Source organism: Triturus cristatus, chromosome 8, assembly GCF_964204655.1.
Source record: "Triturus cristatus chromosome 8, aTriCri1.1, whole genome shotgun sequence".
NCBI classification, from domain to species: domain Eukaryota; kingdom Metazoa; phylum Chordata; class Amphibia; order Caudata; family Salamandridae; genus Triturus; species Triturus cristatus.
Window position 1 is genome coordinate 523256773 of NC_140591.1, and position 20043 is coordinate 523276815.

Sequence of the window (20043 nt, forward strand, 5' to 3'; positions counted from 1 at the left end):
GTGACAATTTGAATCAGTCAGCAATACAGCTGGTTAGTGACTGGACAGTGAGGGCAGGTTGACTCTAAGTTTAAGTCAGCCTTCGGAAGGGGGCAATGGAGCCAGCCTATGGGCTTCGCACCACATATGGGCACCAAAGGTTGCAGCTGCGTGTGCCGCAGGCAGGGGGCAGCATGGCACAGGCCCACAGAGGGTCATCTGCAGCAGAACTTGCGTTGCTCTGTGCCGGGGCAGACCTGTGGTGCACTGCGAGGCTCAGCCTGTACAACTGCACTTAAATGTCAAACACGGAAACAATTGTCTATTAAGTTAAAAGAAAGGAGCTAAAGAATTCATGCTACATTTACACATGTATAAAGAAAAAAGCTTTCTATATGTTCTGAAATACACAGAAGCAAGCTTCTTCCAATGATCTAATTCTTGGAGTCAACTTGCCAATGTACAAAAAAAAGTAATGTAGCTTTCGAGGATATGGCGATGCGCTTCTTACTTTGCAACAGAAGGGCCAACACTAGACATCGCCAGCTTTCCATTGAGCACATTCCACCTTTTTTGTATTTAAGGGTGCTAAATTGGGTGGCCAAAACACTTAAGAGTAACATTTACTCAAATGTTAGAACAATTGTTTAAAAAACAACGACCATATTTTTAATATTTTAAAAATCATCTTATTTACAACATACACATCTATATCTTTAACAATTTCACAGACATACATATTTCTTCTAACAGACATATGTTGCAAAACACCTCACAAGCAAGTTCAAAATCCATGCAATCACAACAGACCGCGAATTCATTTGCCGTTGTGTCCTTTTAACCAATGCTTGCGGTAGACTTTGCATTTGTGCGCTGCAGTGCTGCCCTGTGGCCGCTTGCGTCACTAAGATGGCGAGAAGCTTCTGCTGGGCAGCCTGAAGCTGTCCACAGGCGTCGCTGGTGTGCAAGGGTCAACACTTGCAAGGCGAGGTGCACTACCAATCAGTTCTTAATTTACACAAAAAGAAATAAATAAGGGCCGGGTCCCTGGTCAGGAGGCTACTGCAGCTTGCACCACCCACTGCCAGCGCTGCCAATGACAGTACTAACACAACTACTGCCATCACACTCCTACAAGTGTGACAATACAGACTATTGCAGGCCCCCAAAGCTATAAGAATGGATTAGGCAGAAGGTATCAGTCCTTTTTAATGTACAGTGAATTAATAAACAACTGTTGTCGAGCTAACCTCTAAATCAGACCAACAGTGCCACCAGGTGGCAAGGCAAACTGTCATAAGTGACGGTGCCGAGCACCAGAAACCACTGGCACAAGCTAAGCACTGTTACCAATATCGCTTTACTAGATCCTGGAGAAAATGTCGGTTGATTTCAGCTGTATTTTAAAACAGGGTTGCTTATCTGTTATGATTTTGTTGCGGTCTGATGGTTTTTAATGATTTCAATGAGTGGTTCCAAGAATATCACCTGTAAAACAAGCAAGAACTCAATATCCCAAAAACAATATGCGCTTTGCTACTGAATACAGAATAAAATGACTTGTCAACTGAAATTTTCAGCAGTTAATATTGGCTGTGTAATTTACATCTACCAATGCCTGAGAAAAATCGCATTGGAATTGCTTATTTTGACCCATTTGCTCATGCTTCAGATGATCACCCTTTTTCCTGTGCAGAATTCCTCTTTCAAGCATCTTTCAGTCATCATATTTATGTCTCATCCCTTTAAATTTGTAGACGTTATGTTCAAGGTGCAAAAGAACAATTTATTTACCTATGGTAATGCTATTTCTGGTGGATGTTCTACCTATCCACAGAGTACTCATGTTAAGAATCCCCCCCAAGTACCAGACAGGGTTTGGAGAATTATCCCAGTAATTGCCCTACATGCTGACAGGTGCTGCAGGTGCCTCTGCAATGGCGCCATACAGCCCAATTAGTGACTGGATACAGTTTCTTATTCTTCTCCTTCGTAGAGCCCTTCAAACAAATTTCCATGATAGGATGCCAAAATCTAGCTTGGAGCCTTATTCTGATGTTCAGAAGTCCACTCCACAGTACAGGCGGGTGGGAGGGCCTTGAGGAATGTGTGGTTACATAGAGAAAGACGCAGAAACAACTACACATTCCTCACCTTAAGAATTAATACCAGAAGATCTTGCAGGACCAATCGGGCAAAATGGCCCTCCCATCAGACCACACTGTCAAGGTAGTAGTGTTATGTGAACATGTGCATCGACGACCAAGTGGATGACTAGCAGCCCCCTTACCAATGCCTCTCAATAGAAATAGGGTCAAGACTGATTTGCATATGGCTGGGTCTGAACTGGGGTGGTAAAATGAGCTAAAGAACGATGATGGATTCAACTCAGATCTGTGACTGGGGTGAGTGTCTGAAAAGTTTCAGCGCTCCGTCCATCATCTCCTTGTGTTTGCTTTGTTTGCCCTAAGTTGGCAGGGTATGCCCAGACGTGGGTCCCTTGCTCACTTTGCCCCTGGATTCAAGCTAGCCTGGCTGATGAGGGGTGTTACCCCGAAACCGGTCCCAACATGCTTGTTTCCGGTCCAGGGATGACCTGGCATGGCAGTTCGGGCTGGACTGTTACCATGAGATCCTATTCACAACAGGTACCTAATGGAAAATTCTCGTCTTTAAAAAGCAGATGCCCAACTTTGAGAATCTAGGCACATTGTTTATCTAAACATTAAAGAATTTTCCATTAGGTACCTGTTGTGAATAGGATTATTTGGAGTGGTACATTGAATGGTAACAATTCCTCCCTTAGAGACCCTGTTGTGAGATTATATATAGCACAGCTGTTGGCTGTGGGTTCCTTTTTGTTAGTTTTATATGCTTTATTAGTCACACATTTTTGGTTGCGTCGGTTCTGTTTTTAGATAACGTTAATATGGCAGATAATACTGGACTAGCATTTGATGATGACATGGTCCAGGCTATTCTACAAACATCTAGTATCCTAGACACACACATCTCTCAGACCTCTCCAATACATAAGAGTGGACGAAACTCAGTAATACCAAGAAGCAGCATGTCAGAACTATTTTGCATGCCGCAATACTTACAGAATATTTGAGAGGCAATATAGCACCCCCAGGATTGCTAGTGGCCAATGTTCCGAGACTTTTCCTAGACAATAAAGTCTTTTTAACTAATTGGTCGAAGATAGCATGGCGTTGTACTAGGGATTGGTTGGTCCTAATTATAAATACAGCTAAGGAAACAGCCGATCTTCTAGCACTTGAGATTCAAACTTTGGAAATTAAACTAAAATCGGGTATCCAGATCACTATGTACAAAAAGAAATTAGAAGAAATTTCGAAAAATCTTAATGAGATCAAGGATGATCTTGTGAAGTTTAAAGTTAACAAATTGAAGAAGGATCTTGATAGGTTTACTCTGGAGAAAGTATATCCCTACATTTCCGATGATTTTCAAACCACCCTTGATAAGAAGAAAGGTAGGAAAGGTGTAAGAGGATGGCGTAGAGACACAGATGAATTAACTTCGAATTCAGATGAGTGGAGTGATTCTAATGACTCAGATCCGGAATATACTCCTATGAATTCTGTGAGACGAGGAAGGGGAAATATACAAGCATATCCCCCACATACTCCATGGTGGCCTCATCCATCTTGGCCATATCCATCACCACCTCCTTTCTTTCCCGGTCCCTCTTTTGGAGGTCCAAATTATCCACCTTTTTTTGGTCAAGCCAGAGGCAGAAGAGGACGACTGAGAGGCAACAACAGAGGACGAGGGCCGGTCAGCAAGCAACAAGTGAGATGGAACCAGACAATAGAACAGAGAGTGACTCGGAGCATGACAGCATCCACAAGCGACCAGAATGTCTAGTGGTCAATCTCAGTTCTAAGATACTTACAGATTTGGAACATACGGTTCTATCGAAAGGACTTGGTTTTGTTCGCACTAATTTGGGGGACAATTTTATAGTCCATAAAGAACTAGCTGAATTTTTTCGGAAAGTGAGATTGCATTTTTTCTTTTCCAATTTGGGACAAGATGTTAGCAGTATCACTCCCAATACAGGTTTGAGGAATAGATCTACTTTCCTACCTTCATTACTACAAGTACCCTCAGAGGTTAATACCTTTGAGAAGGCAGTGCTTAAAACGTATGAATCCAGCTTACAGTTTACCAAGAAAATCTACTGCAACATTTCTAATGAAGAAAGGAGATGTATTCAGACACTTGGTAACGACAAACGTTACTATAAAACCGGCCGATAAGGGCGGGGCCACTGTCCTTAGGGATACGACACCTTACCGTAATGAATGTTTGAGTCAACTTAGTGATCCCAAATTTTATACTTTGATCACACAGGATCCTACTCCTAGACTACGAGCACAGATTGGTACATTAGTGAAAGAAGGTAAAGAACGAAATTGGATTACTAAAAGTGAGTCTGAATTTTTGATACCAAAAGATCCCAAAATACCGGCATTTTACGTTCTCCCTAAAATACATAAGCCACAAAGACCTCCTCCAGGGAGACCGATAGTGTCTGGTATTGGCTCTATCCTTGAGCCGTTATGTAAGTTCGGAGACCATTTTTTACGTCCTATAGTTGCAGAAATGGCTTCCTATTTGCAGGATACTAAACATGTTCTCTCTTTGTTAGAAACAACACCTTTTGATCCTACAACAGAGTTGATGGTCACATACGATGTGGAATCCCTTTATAGGAACATTCCACAGGATGACACTCTTGAAATTATTGCACAACTACTTGAGAGTCATCCACGAGATGATTCCACACCAAATGTGTTTGTAATGCAGTGTGCAAAATTGGCACTCAAAGAAAATTTTTGGGGCTATGAGGGGGCACTGTACTGGCAAACAACTGGCACTTCGATGGGCAGTACGTGTGCCCCCAGTATGGCCAATATGTATATGTACGGTTTTGAGACCAAGGTCATTTTTGAGACTAATAATCCCTTTGTACAACGCCTTAAATTGTGGAGACGATACATAGATGATATCCTGGTCATTTGGGATGATGACCAGGGATCTCTAGATCTTTTCTCCCAATGGCTTAACAATCAGGATGCCAATTTGAAATTTACTGGTGAGTCTAGCAACAGTTCTGTTTCATATCTTCATCTACGGCTATAGCCTAAGAATGGGAAAATACAAACTGAACTATATCAGAAGCCTATGGCTAGGAACTCCTTGTTGAGTTATTATAGTTTCCACCCACGAGCCTTACTAAATAACCTACCAGTAGGTCAATTCCTAAGGCTACGTAGGAATTGTAGTGAGTTGTCACAATATAGGATACATGCCAGGAACCTGAGTGAAGAACTGCTAGCTAGAAATTACCCGAGCAGGCTGATACATGGGGTACAGAAGAGAGCACGCAATAACCATCGAGAGGCTCTTCTTGAATCCCATGATAAATCTGATAATAAAAGCATGGTCTGTGTGACCACTTTTAGCAGTCTGTCAGATAATGTTAAAAAAAGCCATTAATAAAGCTTGCCATATTTTGAATATCGGAGAACTATCTTTAGAAAGACCTTTGTTTGCTTTTAAGCGAAGTAGTAATCTTTGAGACTTGCTAGTACACACTAGACCGAGAGCTGTAACACAGGACAAGAGACAAACCACACTTTGGGGGTCCACACCTGTGATAGGACATTTTCCGTGTGGATCGTGTTCAGTATGTCCGTATACAAAAAAAGTGACCCAGTTGGATTTAGGTCTTCAGACCCCGTGGCAATTGAACTCACACACAAATTGTAACACGAGTGGGGTCATATACATGATTAAATGTCCTTGTTCATTGATTTATATTGGTATGACCACTAGGAAAGTAAAATTACGGATAGTGGAACACCGCAGTGCATTTCGGTGTAAAAAAACTAATACCCGAATGACTAAACATTTCATGGACAAGGCGCATACTGAAAATGATTTTACTTGGACAATCATAGACAAACCTAGATATGACATTAATATGGGGCCTCTGGATAGAGTACTCCTGTATAAGGAACAAAGATGGGTGTTCCGGTTAAAAAGTCATATTGTGGGATTAAACGATGATATACCATGGAATATACTGTAATTTAAATGATCCCTTGATATTACAGTTAAGTTTGATATGCTGCTTCTCCTAATGCTGTTCGTTATACACTCTTTTGTATCTCATCCAGGCTGTTTCTTCTTTTATATATAGCATTTGTTTTAATTTCCATATTGCTATTGTGCCTGACCTAACATTCACATTTCCAACCTACACTACCCATAATGCAGTATGTTTGAATGTAACAACGAACATTCAGTCCTCACCTCCTTTTTCTTTCCGAAATTGCTAATATTATTTGTTATAGAAGCGGTTTGAACATAGTTCTTTATTTGATATGAACGCTATTACGGTAAGTGTATGCTTAATTTTATGGCAAAATTGACATACGCAATATGCAACCTGTAAACCGGATGTGCTTAGCTTCATTTTCGGGTTGTATCAGGGGGATATGTTTAAATGGCGTTGAGAAGCCGGCATTTTTCCTCCCACTCCTGGCCCCGAAATAAGGCGATCTATGTGGCGTTATTCGGTGAGTCCACAAGTAGATATTAGCTGGAAAAAGGGCAAGAGGATATGTCCGCTGCATGCGAGTAATTATAGATTGTGTAGATAAGACTCTGCTCATAGAGAGCGGGCGGCTACGAACGAAAAATGTAGACTGCCTACACGAGTGAGCGTGTGACATAATGGACAAGATGGGTGAAGTTAGGGGTTTATTGTAAATTCTTCTCTCCCCCCTTTTTTTTTTTAAGTGTGGCCATATCGGAATAATAATGATATTTGATTGTTATTTTTGTGGCCACTTTTTAATGAAAGGGAGCTAAATAGATGGGCTATAAGTTGAGAATAAGTTTTCTTAGTGACATCATGAGAACAACTAATTTTCTTTGGGATACTTTATCTGCCTAATGTTTTTTAGGAAGTCGGTTCCCTCACGACTGATGTGTGTTACTTGACCCTACCTTTTAGGGACCCACATATTGAAAAGGACCTGAATTAGATAGAGGAGGACATTCTTATCTAAAATTGGTGAGATTATAGACTCATGTGGTTTTTCACAGTGGTGATTTTGTTGTCACATTTTTTCACATCACTTGGGCATGAGTTGTTTGGTTATTACAATGTGTTTGATTTATTTTATGATATTTTCTGTATTCCAGATAGAAGACCAGACTGCAGTTGGTCTCTCTGATACGTATACATGATATAAGTATGGTTTTTGTTTTCTTCACTTTATAGCAGAGTGACAAGACAGTGGTCCTGACGAATGCTATGAACTTTTTGTCACCCAGCAGAAACATGTTGACCTAGTCAGATAGGAAATATCTTTATACCTATTGTCACACTACTTTTTAATTACATCCATTAGGAAAGTTATTAAAGTTTTGTTTCCTTCTGAGATGTTTATAAGTCACTTTTGATTTGATTTGCACTCTGCCCCTCAGTCACTGTTTTCCAGTGGAGTTACAAAACACCTCACGCTCCTCTCCATTGGTTGAGTTGTAGCCCACATAGTGCACCTTGCGGGCACTATGTGCAAGAGGGAACCCAATGATGAAGCATGTCACCCCAGTGGTGAGTGAGGTTTCTCGTCTTTAAAAAGCAGATGCCCAACTTTGAGAATCTAGGCACATTGTTTATCTGAACATTAAAGAATTTTCCATTAGGTGCCTGTTGTGAATAGGATTATTTGGAGTGGTACATTGAATGGTAACAATTCCTCCCTTAGAGACCCTGTTGTGAGATTATACTGTTACCATGAGGAACAGGGTCAAGACTGATTTGCATTTGCCTCGGGCTGAACTGGGCTGGTGAAGTGAGCGAATTGAGAGATCTTCTGAGTGTATCATTCCCTCCAGCTACAATACATTCATCAATTGTCATGATATTTGGCCATTGAAATTTGTGTCATGTGCCAAATCTCGATCTATATAAGAAAATATATGGTTGAATGGTTATCTTTCAGTTTAGGACTTGCATATCAACATGAAAGTGATCTATAAATATTTTGGAACGCCATTATTTGTTTAATAAGTACAATTTATGAATGTGTAAGGGTTATGACAGTTGTCGATGACTGTACTGGTCTGTTTTAGAGCTGTGTTTTATATATATTTATGTATATGTCATGTGAGTGTATATTCTTGAATATAGATACTAAAATAATATTGTAGCATTTCTATCCTTTATGCGTTCATGACCTCTCTTCATTTTGAAATATTGCATTTGTAAGTAAAGACACTGGTTGCCTGAAGATTTACATTTTAGTTGCTGAACAGACACACAGACTCCACGCACGCCTGTGGCGGCTATAAGAAGTTGCCATCCAAGCATAAGTGACTGAAAGGAGAGACTACTGGCCAGAGGTGATGAACAGCCACAACCCCTATACTAACCTCTCACTTACTTCACTCAGTATTATGTTGCAAAACTTATACAGCACTTACGACCCCTATGTGGGGTACAGAAGGGCTTGACTGCAAGGGCAGCATGCTACGCTGTGTAGGGTGTGCGGGTGGATGGGTGACCAGTGAGGTTTCCATAATGTTGGACGCAGTCTATAGCAATGTGGTGGATGAGGCCGTGTGAGAGACTGAAGCGCAATCTATGGTTTTCACTTACTGTGTTGAGCAGCTCTGCAGGCCCCTGCGCGGATTTTAAAATATTTGTAACAATCATACACCAATTAGCTGGTTACATCCCTGGCTTGTACAATCTGAGATATTTTGTTCAGAAGTGTATGGGCCTGAGCAGACGTGGCTGGAGAGAGAAATGGTGTGGAGATGGACAATAGTGTGTGATCAACATCTAGCACAGGCAACACAGAGCATACATTCTAGCACAGACAACACATAGCATGCATTCCAGCATAGGCAACACAGAGCATGCATTCCAGCATAGGCAACACAGAGCATGCATTCCAGCACAGGCAAAACAGAGCATGCATTTCAGCGCAGGCAACACAAAGCATGCATTCCAGCACAGGCAACACAGAGCATGCATTCCAACACAGGCAACACAGAGCATGCATTCCAGCACAGGCAACACAGAGCATGCATTCCAGCACAGGCAACACAGAGCATGCATTCCAGCACAGGCAACACAGAGCATGCATTCCAGCACAGGCAAAACAGAGCATGCATTCCAAAACAGGCAACACAGAGCATGCATTCCAACACAGGCAACACAGAGCATGCATTCCAGCACAGGCAACACAGAGCATGCATTCCATCACAGGCAACACAGAGCATGCATTCCAGCACAGGCAACACAGAGCATGCATTCCAGCACAGGCAACACAGAGCATGCATTCCAGCACAGGCAACACAGAGCATGCATTCCAGCACAGGCAACACAGAGCATGCATTCCAGCACAGGCAACACAGAGCATGCATTCCAGCACAGGCAACACAGAGCATACACTCCAGCACAGATCATACATTCCAGCAAAGGCGGCAGTCTGTGCACGCAACCTGGAAAAAAAAATACGAAAAACTCGATAGATGCAGAGAGTTTTCGGGCCGTGATTCTCTCGCGCCATGAAAGGATATTCCACTTCAGACCGGATGTCTTCCAAGCGATGCGCGAACTCCATCATGTCCTCCTCCTGGTGCTCATCGAAGACGCGGAGCTGGATGTCCAGAGCATCGTTCTTAATCAGCTTCAGTTGCTGCGGCACAAAGTCACACATTACTGCCTGTCTCTCAATGGCACATTTCAATTAATTGTTCAAAAACAAAAAGGCGCGCGGCACACCAGCGGACCTGCTTCTAGTTTAATTATCTCCTGGTACGAAAGTAATTTGGGCTCGTGCATCAAGCTGTGCTTTAAGGACCGCGGGCTCTCGCGGCATCTTAAAATGAAGGTCCAAAATTAATACACGGTGCTTATCGATTGCAATAGATGGAGAGACAAAGGGGCCACATACGAAAGCGTAATGTGAAATGATGGCACCCCTCAGAATGTGAGAAAGGCCCGAGTCCGAGCTTCATTCTCCCCGGACTAAATGGGGGTCTCCTTAAGAGTGGAGGGTCTCGTTAAGAGCGGGGGGTCTCGTTAAAAGAGCAGAGGGTCTCCCTAAGAGCAGAGGGTCTCCCTAAGAGCAGAGGGTCTCCCTAAGAGCAGAGGGTCTCCCTAAGAGCAGAGGGTCTCCCTAAGAGCAGAGGGTCTCCCTAAGAGCAGAGGGTCTCCCTAAGAGCAGAGGGTCTCCCTAAGAGCAGAGGGTCTCCCTAAGAGCAGAGGGTCTCCCTAAGAGCAGAGGGTCTCCCTAAGAGCAGAGGGTCTCCCTAAGAGCAGAGGGTCTCCCTAAGAGCAGAGGGTCTCCCTAAGAGCAGAGGGTCTCCCTAAGAGCAGAGGGTCTCCCTAAGAGCAGAGGGTCTCCCTAAGAGCAGAGGGTCTCCCTAAGAGCGGAGGGTCTCCCTAAGAGCGGAGGGTCTCCCTAAGAGCGGAGGGTCTCCCTAAGAGCGGAGGGTCTCCCTAAGAGCGGAGGGTCTCCCTGGCTTGCTACACACTACTGTCCTGGCTGCCCATTCTACAAGGAGGCTCCAACCATGGGCGGCAGGACACTGAGCATGTGCAGACCGCTAGACCCACGTGGAGAAGAGAACTGAATGCTGCCCGCATACAGATGACCAATCATTGAGCAGTCATATATTCTTTGGCAGGGTAAACTGTAGCTCATTTAACGTCGAGAACAATTTCGCCTTTTTGTTTCTAAAAGATTCATTTTCAGATGGGCAACACTCTGCTAAAGACAGACTCTCTGATCAGGTTACTCTCTGCTGGCTTTGCAATATGGCTCTAATAGTACGTTTTAGGGCTTTCACGGCAACCCCACTGCCAAGAACAAAACAAAATGCAATCTGAGGGACGCGAATGGAATACAACTTTCATTCTGTTCTCTTCTAATGTGAGGACTTTCGAAATAACACTATAAGGCATGCCATCCTTCCACTGGTGTCTAATACTAAGGAATAAGTCCTAAATAAAGTCATTTTTGCAATGGAGTAGGTATTCACTGATCTATGCAATTAATGGCAACTCTCTACAGAACAGCCTAGGTCAAGATGGCTGGCTAGGAGCAGCACGCCCATGCAGTGTCCACAAAAACCTTATCCTTTTGTCAAAACTTGCTTCCAGAGCTGGATATCTGTTTGGGCCACACTGAGGAAGGTCCCCGGGTATCACGCCGGCATGTGTAGACTAAACTGTACAATGAAGAGAACTTGCTAAGACAGTGGGGGGTCAGGAGTCGTATGAATGTCTTCTCGGCCAGCCATTTCTTCTTCATGATGATCCCAGACTGACCTGGCCGGTGGTGCTAGTTTATGTGCAGGCCGTCAGAAGTCCTCTGAACTGGGCTTGAGGTTCATGCTGTGCTAATGATGTGGGTTCGACTGCACAGAAATTAAGAGCATGCAGACCCAGCAGCCAACACACCCATCAGATGCAAGGGGATGTATATGAAATGGAGTATTATAAGAGCGCAGCACCAGCTCGTATAAGAGCGGCTGATAGTGGCAGTCTGCGCCAATCCTTTCTCTTGCCACATGAAGTGGAGACTGGTTTCTGCAGGTACATTCAAATCTCACTCCCCATCTTTAAACAAATGTTACGGCCTTCGTAATGGGATGCAGAATGTATCAAACAACCGGGTCAATCAGTAAAAGAACACAAATACATTTCAGTGCCTTATTTACTGGTGATGTTTGGTAATGTTCGAATCAACTGAATTGTATGTACTACTGCATAAGTAAACTCCACTTTGCAATACTGCGTGAACCAGTGGACTAAGAGGAGATACAGGGATGACGTCTGATGGCACGAGAGGGACACTTTTATATCAATATGCCTTAGAAGAGAAGGAAAATAGAAGGTACTGTAATAAGGAACGCCACAATGTCTCCCCAAAAGACATCGAGTTCCAGATGTTACAGAGGACTGGGAGTGATGGAAATATATCTAGGCCTATAACCTAAGTGCAGCCGTCCTTCCTCAAAAGGTATTGATAAGGCTAGCAGACTGGAGACGACAGGCAGGGCTGGATTCAGCATGGGCGAGCAGGCCGAAGCCCAGGGCGCAGCCCTTTAGAAAGGCACAGGAGCTGCTGCCATAGACTCCCTTTGGCAGAGCTCCACAGAAAGGTGTGCTCAGACCCTTTTTAGGGAGGCTGCTGGTGTCCGTGTCCCCGTTCGGGTTGTTATTCTTCTCCTGGATCTCCTTAACCTTGCCCTGCCCCTTCACCTTCCTCTCAACCCTCCTAAGTTTTCAACCGACAATTTAAGGCGAGTGAGAGAGCGCCAAATGTGGTTTCGCCTAGGGAGCTACCTGAGCAAAGGGCGGCTCTGATCACTGGTATGAGTGGTGCAACTGTGAGGAACCACCAAAAAACACCAGAGAAAGGAGGGACTTTTTATTTTTTACAAAACATACCCAGTAGTATTGGTATAGACTGCAAGCTCAATAGTGCACTCACGTTACCACCACTCCAATATGTAGTGAGGCTTTTAGCTAGAATTTCGGGTACATGGGCATCAATATTTTGGTAAAAGGTTTAAATAAATAAAAATGGCCAGCGTTAGGTAGTGATCAATTAGCTCAGGGATAAAGACCTCTGTTGTCCAGCGTCCAATGCAACCACCTGTGGGCCTTCCTACATTTTTTCAAAGGGTTTGCTAAAGTTTTTATAGTGCACAGCGAGAGATACCCAGTCAAATCGGATTCCAAATGAACGTAAAAGACAAAATAAACATTCTAATGAAAATTGCATAAGACCAGTTAAAATAGTTTCTACTGGTGCCTCCGGGAGCACCGTAGATGAACAGATGGGAAAGGGATTTGTCGGAAGGGGCCCTTGCAAACAAACAGCACATGAAACAATCTCGCTGCGGTGATAAATGGACGGAGAATTTGCCAGAATTGGCAGAAAAGCTGGTAAAACTCTGACCCCCCCCCCCAAGAGCAGGAACATATCCTATTCTTACTTCAGGCTCCCACTGGAATTGGGGGCGAGGAAATTGGACGCTGCTGTGTCTTGTATGCTACTGGGCCTGTCCCTCAGCTGACAAGGATTGTTGGTGATCTGTAAAATGCAGGCTATTTTGCCTGCTGGCCTCCATAATGCTCCAACCCGTGGGATACATATTAATTCAAAACAAAAAAAATACCTAGCTTCCCTATCAGGCAATTTCAATAAAACAAGACTCGTAAATGTGATTTTAAGTTAAAGCAAAGAAAAAATATTGCGCATTCAACTATAAACTCTTACTTAAAATGTGGATTCTACCGCATTGGTACATCTGTGGTCGAACAGATCAAATATGTAACGCAGTTATACACAGAGCGCAACTGCATATTTTCTATTTATTAAAAAAAAATGAAATCAAATCTGCACCCCCGCATGCAGACAATATGAATTATTCTAGGATGTATTTTATAGAACTTTCCTCTCACTCTGGTCGCCTGCTAATTTAAATATTAATGTGAAGGCAGTGACTACAGGGCACTTACTGGCAATATCTCCTTCAGTCCGCAGCGCATAAACTCATTTCGGATGTGGAGCCTGAAGTCCAAGTCATCAGGAGATGTAACAAGAGCATTGATGAGCTGCATACACGCCACCTAGGAGAGAGAGAGACAAGGCCGCACAATGAAGCCATGCACTTCCAGATATATATATATATTAAAATGTCGAAACGGCATTATCAATCTGAATTGTTTCAGTGCAGAACGACTGCATACAAACAAAAGTATCCATAAATAGGAAAATCGGTTTACTAAAATTCACACGTGCAATAATTAATATGCTTAAAATAAACTTACAAAGATATATTTAACTTTGTATTATGGCTCACTACAAAAGATAACGTTTTAATTTATGTTATCAATAAGCATCCTTAATACGTCATGGATACACCCAATTTATTTACAGACTCAAGTTCCCAAAATGTATATAACAAAAAAAACAGTTAAATCAATTTTGCTGTTTGTTTGTAAATAGTCATCAGAAAGAGTGTGCGCCGCAAGAAACGTATTACTTCAGTGCATCACATTCGTTTCTTTTTAATAGAAAAAGTAGTTAACATCTTCCAGGTAGTGTTTCAAAACAGTTAAAATAAATATATCATAATGAATATTTATTACACAGTTATGCAAAACTCGCATCATGGGTACGGTAGAGTTTAAATTGAAACAGGATTCAATAAACAGTGACAAAGGTGTATCAACCACTCAATTTATTTCTAGGCTGGGCGTTCAATATGTGTGCATCACAGTAAAAAGAGTATCATAAAACATTTCTGATAAGATATGGGGGGGGAACAAGTAGAGTTATTATTAGGAGTTTCAACGCGAATTAAAAGTGCCCTATAATATGGTGCACCGTACAATAATAGATCTGACCCCATTCCCTGGTTAGTGTCTCCCTAAAAATATTAGTTTCATAAAAATGCGTGCGGCAAAATCTGATATGGTGCTGAACCAATCTGAAACAAAAAAAAAATCAGATGACAACTGATAAGGGTAGAGGGGGAACTATAACACAGTACAAGTGCAGCAGCAAATCAGACATGAACTTTCCCCATCACCTGTTACTTTGCCCAAAAGCAGAAGAGAAACAAATGGACTATGACAAACCCCGAGCAAAGGGCAGTGCTCGAGTGACACATGCAGAAAGTGGCAGCAATGTTCAACATGCTAAGTAAATATGTGAAATAAACAAGGACCCCCTGATAGTTCCATTTCCTAGGACAGGGTAAGGTATATTGAGAAGTAACAACCTAGGCAATATTAAAAGGTAAAACCAATAACTAATTATGTATCTAAAGGTCAAAAAATAATAACTGAAATCAACAATGAATATATAAAAAATATGTGTTTGTTTTATTAATTTGTTAATTCATAACATAAAAAATGCATTAAAACATATTATTCTGCACGTCTGTAGTAGATTCATTACAATCCTAAAAAAGAATATATATATATATATATATATATATATATATATATATATATATATATATATATATATATATATAAGTAGACAATGTTGTGGCGTGACGGTTTGCTTTTCGACGCGCGTTTCAGCGCGAGTTACGCCTTCGTCAGGAAAAAGCCACAATTCCTGTGCTCCAGAGTAAAGTAACTGGAGATCAGAAGACTAAAAATATCCTCAAAGGGTAAATACCTTAACGGTGTTATATTGGTCCAATCGTGGGTTCTAGGCCAATCTAGGTAGCATGTAACACTCCTTTGTAGGTTATATTTATGGATAGCTCAGAAAATTATCAAATCTCATTAGATATGAAGTCCTATCCTAAAATCAACTATTTTCACTCGCTTGAATGGCAAACTTATCTCACATAGTTTGCGAGTATATACCAGGTTTGATATAACCTCAATCAAAATACTCTTTCGGCAGTAAAGTTCTCGAATAAGTTGGGCAGCGATACGTCCCTTGATGGCCGAAACGCGCATCGAAAAGCAAACAGTCACGCCACAACATTGTCTACTTTTACATATATATTATTTTTTATGATTGTAATGAATCTACTACAGACATGTGCAGAATATTGTGATGTTTTAATGCATTTTTTATGTTATGAATGAACAAATTAATAAAAACAAACACATTTTTTATATATTCATTGTTGATTTCAGTTATTTTTTGACCTTTAGATACATAATTAGTTATTGGTTTTACCTTTTATGATTGCCTAGGTTGTTACTTCACAACATGCAAAGTAAGACAGCATTTTTGTGTTATGAACGAACATTGTGAGAAAGAAAATGTACTGCAAAATAAAAGTAACAGCTGTGTACCCAAGTTAAGCTAAACAATATATATCTTGATTGAAGCATAGGTGAATAAAAAAGAAACTCTCCAGATAATGCCTTAAACTACCAGAATGAAATGAGCTGGGAAAGTACTTTCCAAGTCTATGTGTAGCTGCATAAGCTTTAAAGAGTAGATACATGTATAAAGAGGGACTCCAGAGAGGAAAACAATGTATGCAGGCAGCAACCTCAATCTAACAGTTATCTGTAAAAGAAACACGGACGTCGGTGAATCCTTATCTTATTTTTTTTTAGGTCTCGTTTACAGTGAGATTGTGGACCATGTCAAAATGTACAGTGGGCTTTAAGCCAGCCCAGTGCTTATCAAATAGTTAATTTTCTTGTCAATCTATTTGCTTGATTCTTAGTCAATGGCTTTCTTTCCTCTGTATATTACTCCCTTGGGTATAGCTCTGTTTTTAACCATTCTTTTGATTGGATGACTTGCATGCCTCCAGGGCTCACATTCAGGGAAATACTTTTCCCCCCACCTCTGCTTTCAGCTCTCCATGGGAGTGCATGTGTTCTATTGTTTGCGCTCTAGAGTGTTGCTTTCCCCTTCCATGTAACTATTACAAGGTGATCCATGACTCCCCCCGCCTCTCCCCCCTATTACAATCATTGTTTCTACCTCAGCTTTTTAGGTCTCGCCTAGGCAGCACGCATGTGCTGCACTAGGAGATGACCTTTAGAAATCGGTCAGCTCTTTTCAAGCACTCGTGCTTGTGCTGGCATCCACCTTGCGGGCGCGAGCAGCGGCGCACGTGCTAATTGAAAACAGATGGCTCGCTCGCCAACAGCTGCTGCTTGAACTTTGCCCAGCCTCCTCTTTTCCTAAGGCACACGCTGTCTGTGACGCAATGAGGCTCGAGAATACTTCTGAGGGGGCAGGGGGCAACATGTGTGAGCGTGGTTGCACGCTCACGTGAACCCGTCGCTGGTAGGTTTTGACTTGTGCTTTGCGCCCAAACACTGGTTGCTGCATTTATTTTTCTAAACTTGCCTCGCGTGCGGGTGCGAGTCTGTGAGTGCACGTTCTTCAGCCTATGCATCCACTAGCCAGTCCATGGATGGACTTGAAATATTTGAATATATCACTGCTTTTACCCTTATTTAAATCCCCGACAACACAGCCCGCTGAAGCTGAGAGAGTTTTTTATGTAAACTCCTCAGCACCAAAGTATAAAAACGTTTTCTAATGCATCCGGCTCCAGTCCAGGCAAACAGGTTCTTTTAACAGAGTGGAGCAGCTGCTCCGAGGGAGGGCTGAGGACGCTCATGAGATCCCGCTCACAACTGCTCCTGACTCGCACTTCACTTTAAGCTTCTTTGCTTAATGTAGCGCACACAAACCTCAGGTAGCCCGCCATTCTTTATTTACCATGTTGCCTCTTCAAATTTGAGATTTACATGGATCAAACGTGGCTATTTATAGACTTGTTTTAAGTTTTTAAGTGTCTGTGCCACCCGTGATCTTTTGTTCCGTCTTTTACACTTTATTTTCCCTGCAGTTAGCTACAGGCAGTTTTTTTTTTTTTTACTTAGTTTACAAATGCAGTTCTCTCTTCAGTCATTTAATTAAAATTCACTGTTTTATGGCAATTTCAAAACGGACAGATAATATTGACTTACTCATATGGCTTTAGATGTGTTTTTCATTTTCCATTTTCGCTTACATATATATGGCCCTTCAACATCTCACGTAAGGAGAGTTGTTTATTTACTTGAAATACCTTTTTCATTTTTATGGTACATGATCACGATGACCGCGTTTACAAACCAGATATGATCTCATAGCTTCAAAGTTTGTCTATTGCTCGGAGTTCCTTTGCGTGATCGGCATCAGATCCTCAGCATTTGAAGCAAGAATATCAAGGGCCAGGATTTGGTTCCTCCGCTGCTGCACTGCTCCATCTTGTTTTTGGCACGGTGTATGGCCCTACCTCAAGAAACAGTGTCACAATGAGCCACTTTTCTGCTGAAGCAAACATGCTGAGAGCAGGGAGACAATCTTAACAAAAGCCATTGAGGTTTGGTATGATAAAAAGGTAAGCTTTTGTGTCTTTTGTTAAACTAAATAGGGCATTAGTCCAATATATTTACTTCAAGCTGCTTGTTATTCTTGGTTTCTGCGAGGCGGTATGGCTAAGTGGATTCTGCAGTTACTCTTACCAGAACTTGTTTAGTATTTTGCCTCGGTTTTTCAGGCACATTTCAGAATTTGGATGCATGGAAGTATATGTTTGTGTTTAGCTCTGTTGCACTCAGAAAGAAAATTAATGCTAGAAAAAGGGCTCCCCGATTTCTGTCTCCCCTCCTGCCAAGAGCGTGTAAGCGTATGGTATGCTCCTAATAGGAGCTTGCTTGTTATTCACATGCAAGGGACTTAAAGCTTTATTATATCTTCACTGCTGTGAGAAGTTGGCCTGGCATATGCTGTCCACTAGTTATAGGGGACACCTTGCACCAGTCCAATTCGACTCTTAAGGTGATAGGTTAAAAGACAACCTTTAAAGAAAGCTATCCTAGTGGTAGCTGTGGAGAGCAGCATTCAGGCTAAGTCTTGAAGGAGTGTTAAGCTTATTGTTTTACCATGGATAACCTCTTGAATGACCAAATGAAAGAGTAGTCCACACAGGTATATATTCAAAATATATGTATTTATTCTAAGAACAAATCCCACTAGTCTCTTGTGAGGCTGGAGGTAAAGATACAATTCAATAAAGCATTTAAACAACAATAAATAGCACTGGAATCACAGGGCCCTAGGGGGGGACCAAACCATATATTAAAAAAGTGGTATAAGAACCACGACAGTTCTGCAGACAGTGCCTAGGGCACTGAGGGTCGCTGGCCCCTTACGAAACCACCCAAAGTAGTGAGGAAGGGGACCCACGGGAGACGGGTGCAGTGTTTAAACTACAGTTGGGATCTCTATTAAACCCTATGGGAAATGTCGCGGTTTGAAATTACAAGAATCTGGACACAGGAGTTCAAGTTCAGGAGCTTAGAGTTAAGCTTTTGGAGGGCCCACACCCACGACAGTACCGAGGTACCACTGTTACCTGCCCCAGGGAAGCCGAGTGCATAGGTCGTTTTCGATGTCGGGTCGCAATCTCGTTTTCAATGGAAAAAGGTGAAGAACTGCTGCTGGCGTGAAGCGTTGTCGATGTCGTGCAGATTGAGGATGTAGATCTTGAAGGTAAGGACCTGAAAGCAGAGGGGACAGAGTCTGGGTCACTAGCCAGTGACCAGGGAGCTCAGGAGAAAGAGCCCTTCAATGTCGGGTGTTTTCAGGTTGAAGACGGGTAGCTTGGATCAGCAGCCACGGGGTCCAGGAGGCTTCAAGGAAGGCCAGCTTCAGGAGGGCGACTGTCCCACGAAGGAGGAAGGCCGCTGCGGTGTTAGTGTTCGGATTGGATCCACTAAGCCTTGGCAACTGCAACCCACGCAAGGATCACAAAAAAGCTACGGTGCAGACCCACGGGGTCTGAGCGGGGTCTCCAGCGAGGAGACGGTAGAGCAGGCCTGGAGCAACCAGGGGAGCCCTTTAAAGTGAAGATTGACCTCCGCTAGGGCCCACCAGTCGAGAGACAAGGGACCGCGGAAGGCAGCAATTTGGAGTGCGTAAAGATGAGCCCACGGGTCGCCGGAGCGGGCTGGAGCGTTGTCCTTTGGCACAAGTAATGCTGAGAGGTTGGCTCAATGATGGGCCAAAGCACAACTTCCCCACGGGTCTGGGTCGTGTGCTGTGCAAGAGGTGGCCGGTGTCTTGGGGTATTGGGGATCTCGGCACCCACAGGGTCCACGGTGCTGAGCTTTGCTGTGCACACTTACTGGCCTCTGGGATGCTTGGAAACCCACCTCAGGGTAGGTAGAAGTCTTCGATGTCCGTAGGAGCAGCGGAGTTCCAACCGGGTCACTTGCAGTGTTTCAGGTGCCTGCCAAGCAGGGGGGTAACTCCTTTACCCCAAGGGAGATTTCTTCATTCAGCTGTGCGGCAGCTCGAAGGTTCAAGTCTTTGAAGTCCAAGATTAATCTGAGGCTCTGGGGACCCTGCACCCACCTTTATCCAGAGATTAGGGGAGTGTCTGAATCAGAGCCCACCAATGAGAGGTCAGACGGGAAAGGGTGGCTACACC

At 42.8% G+C, this 20043-nt stretch overlaps 1 protein-coding gene across 3 annotated transcripts in view; it reads right to left on the reverse strand.

Annotated features, from left to right (window-relative positions):
* DIAPH3 (diaphanous related formin 3) overlaps positions 1-20043 on the reverse strand; it is a 2278729-nt gene that overhangs the window by 1480963 nt on the left and 777723 nt on the right. For all 3 annotated transcript variants that reach the window (XM_085621985.1, XM_085621986.1, XM_085621987.1), the window contains 2 exons: positions 13577-13687; positions 9619-9737 (listed from right to left, as the gene is read on the reverse strand). In XM_085621985.1, coding sequence (XP_085478111.1) covers positions 9619-9737; positions 13577-13687 — 230 coding nt within the window. The remainder of the gene's footprint in view (positions 1-9618; positions 9738-13576; positions 13688-20043) is intronic.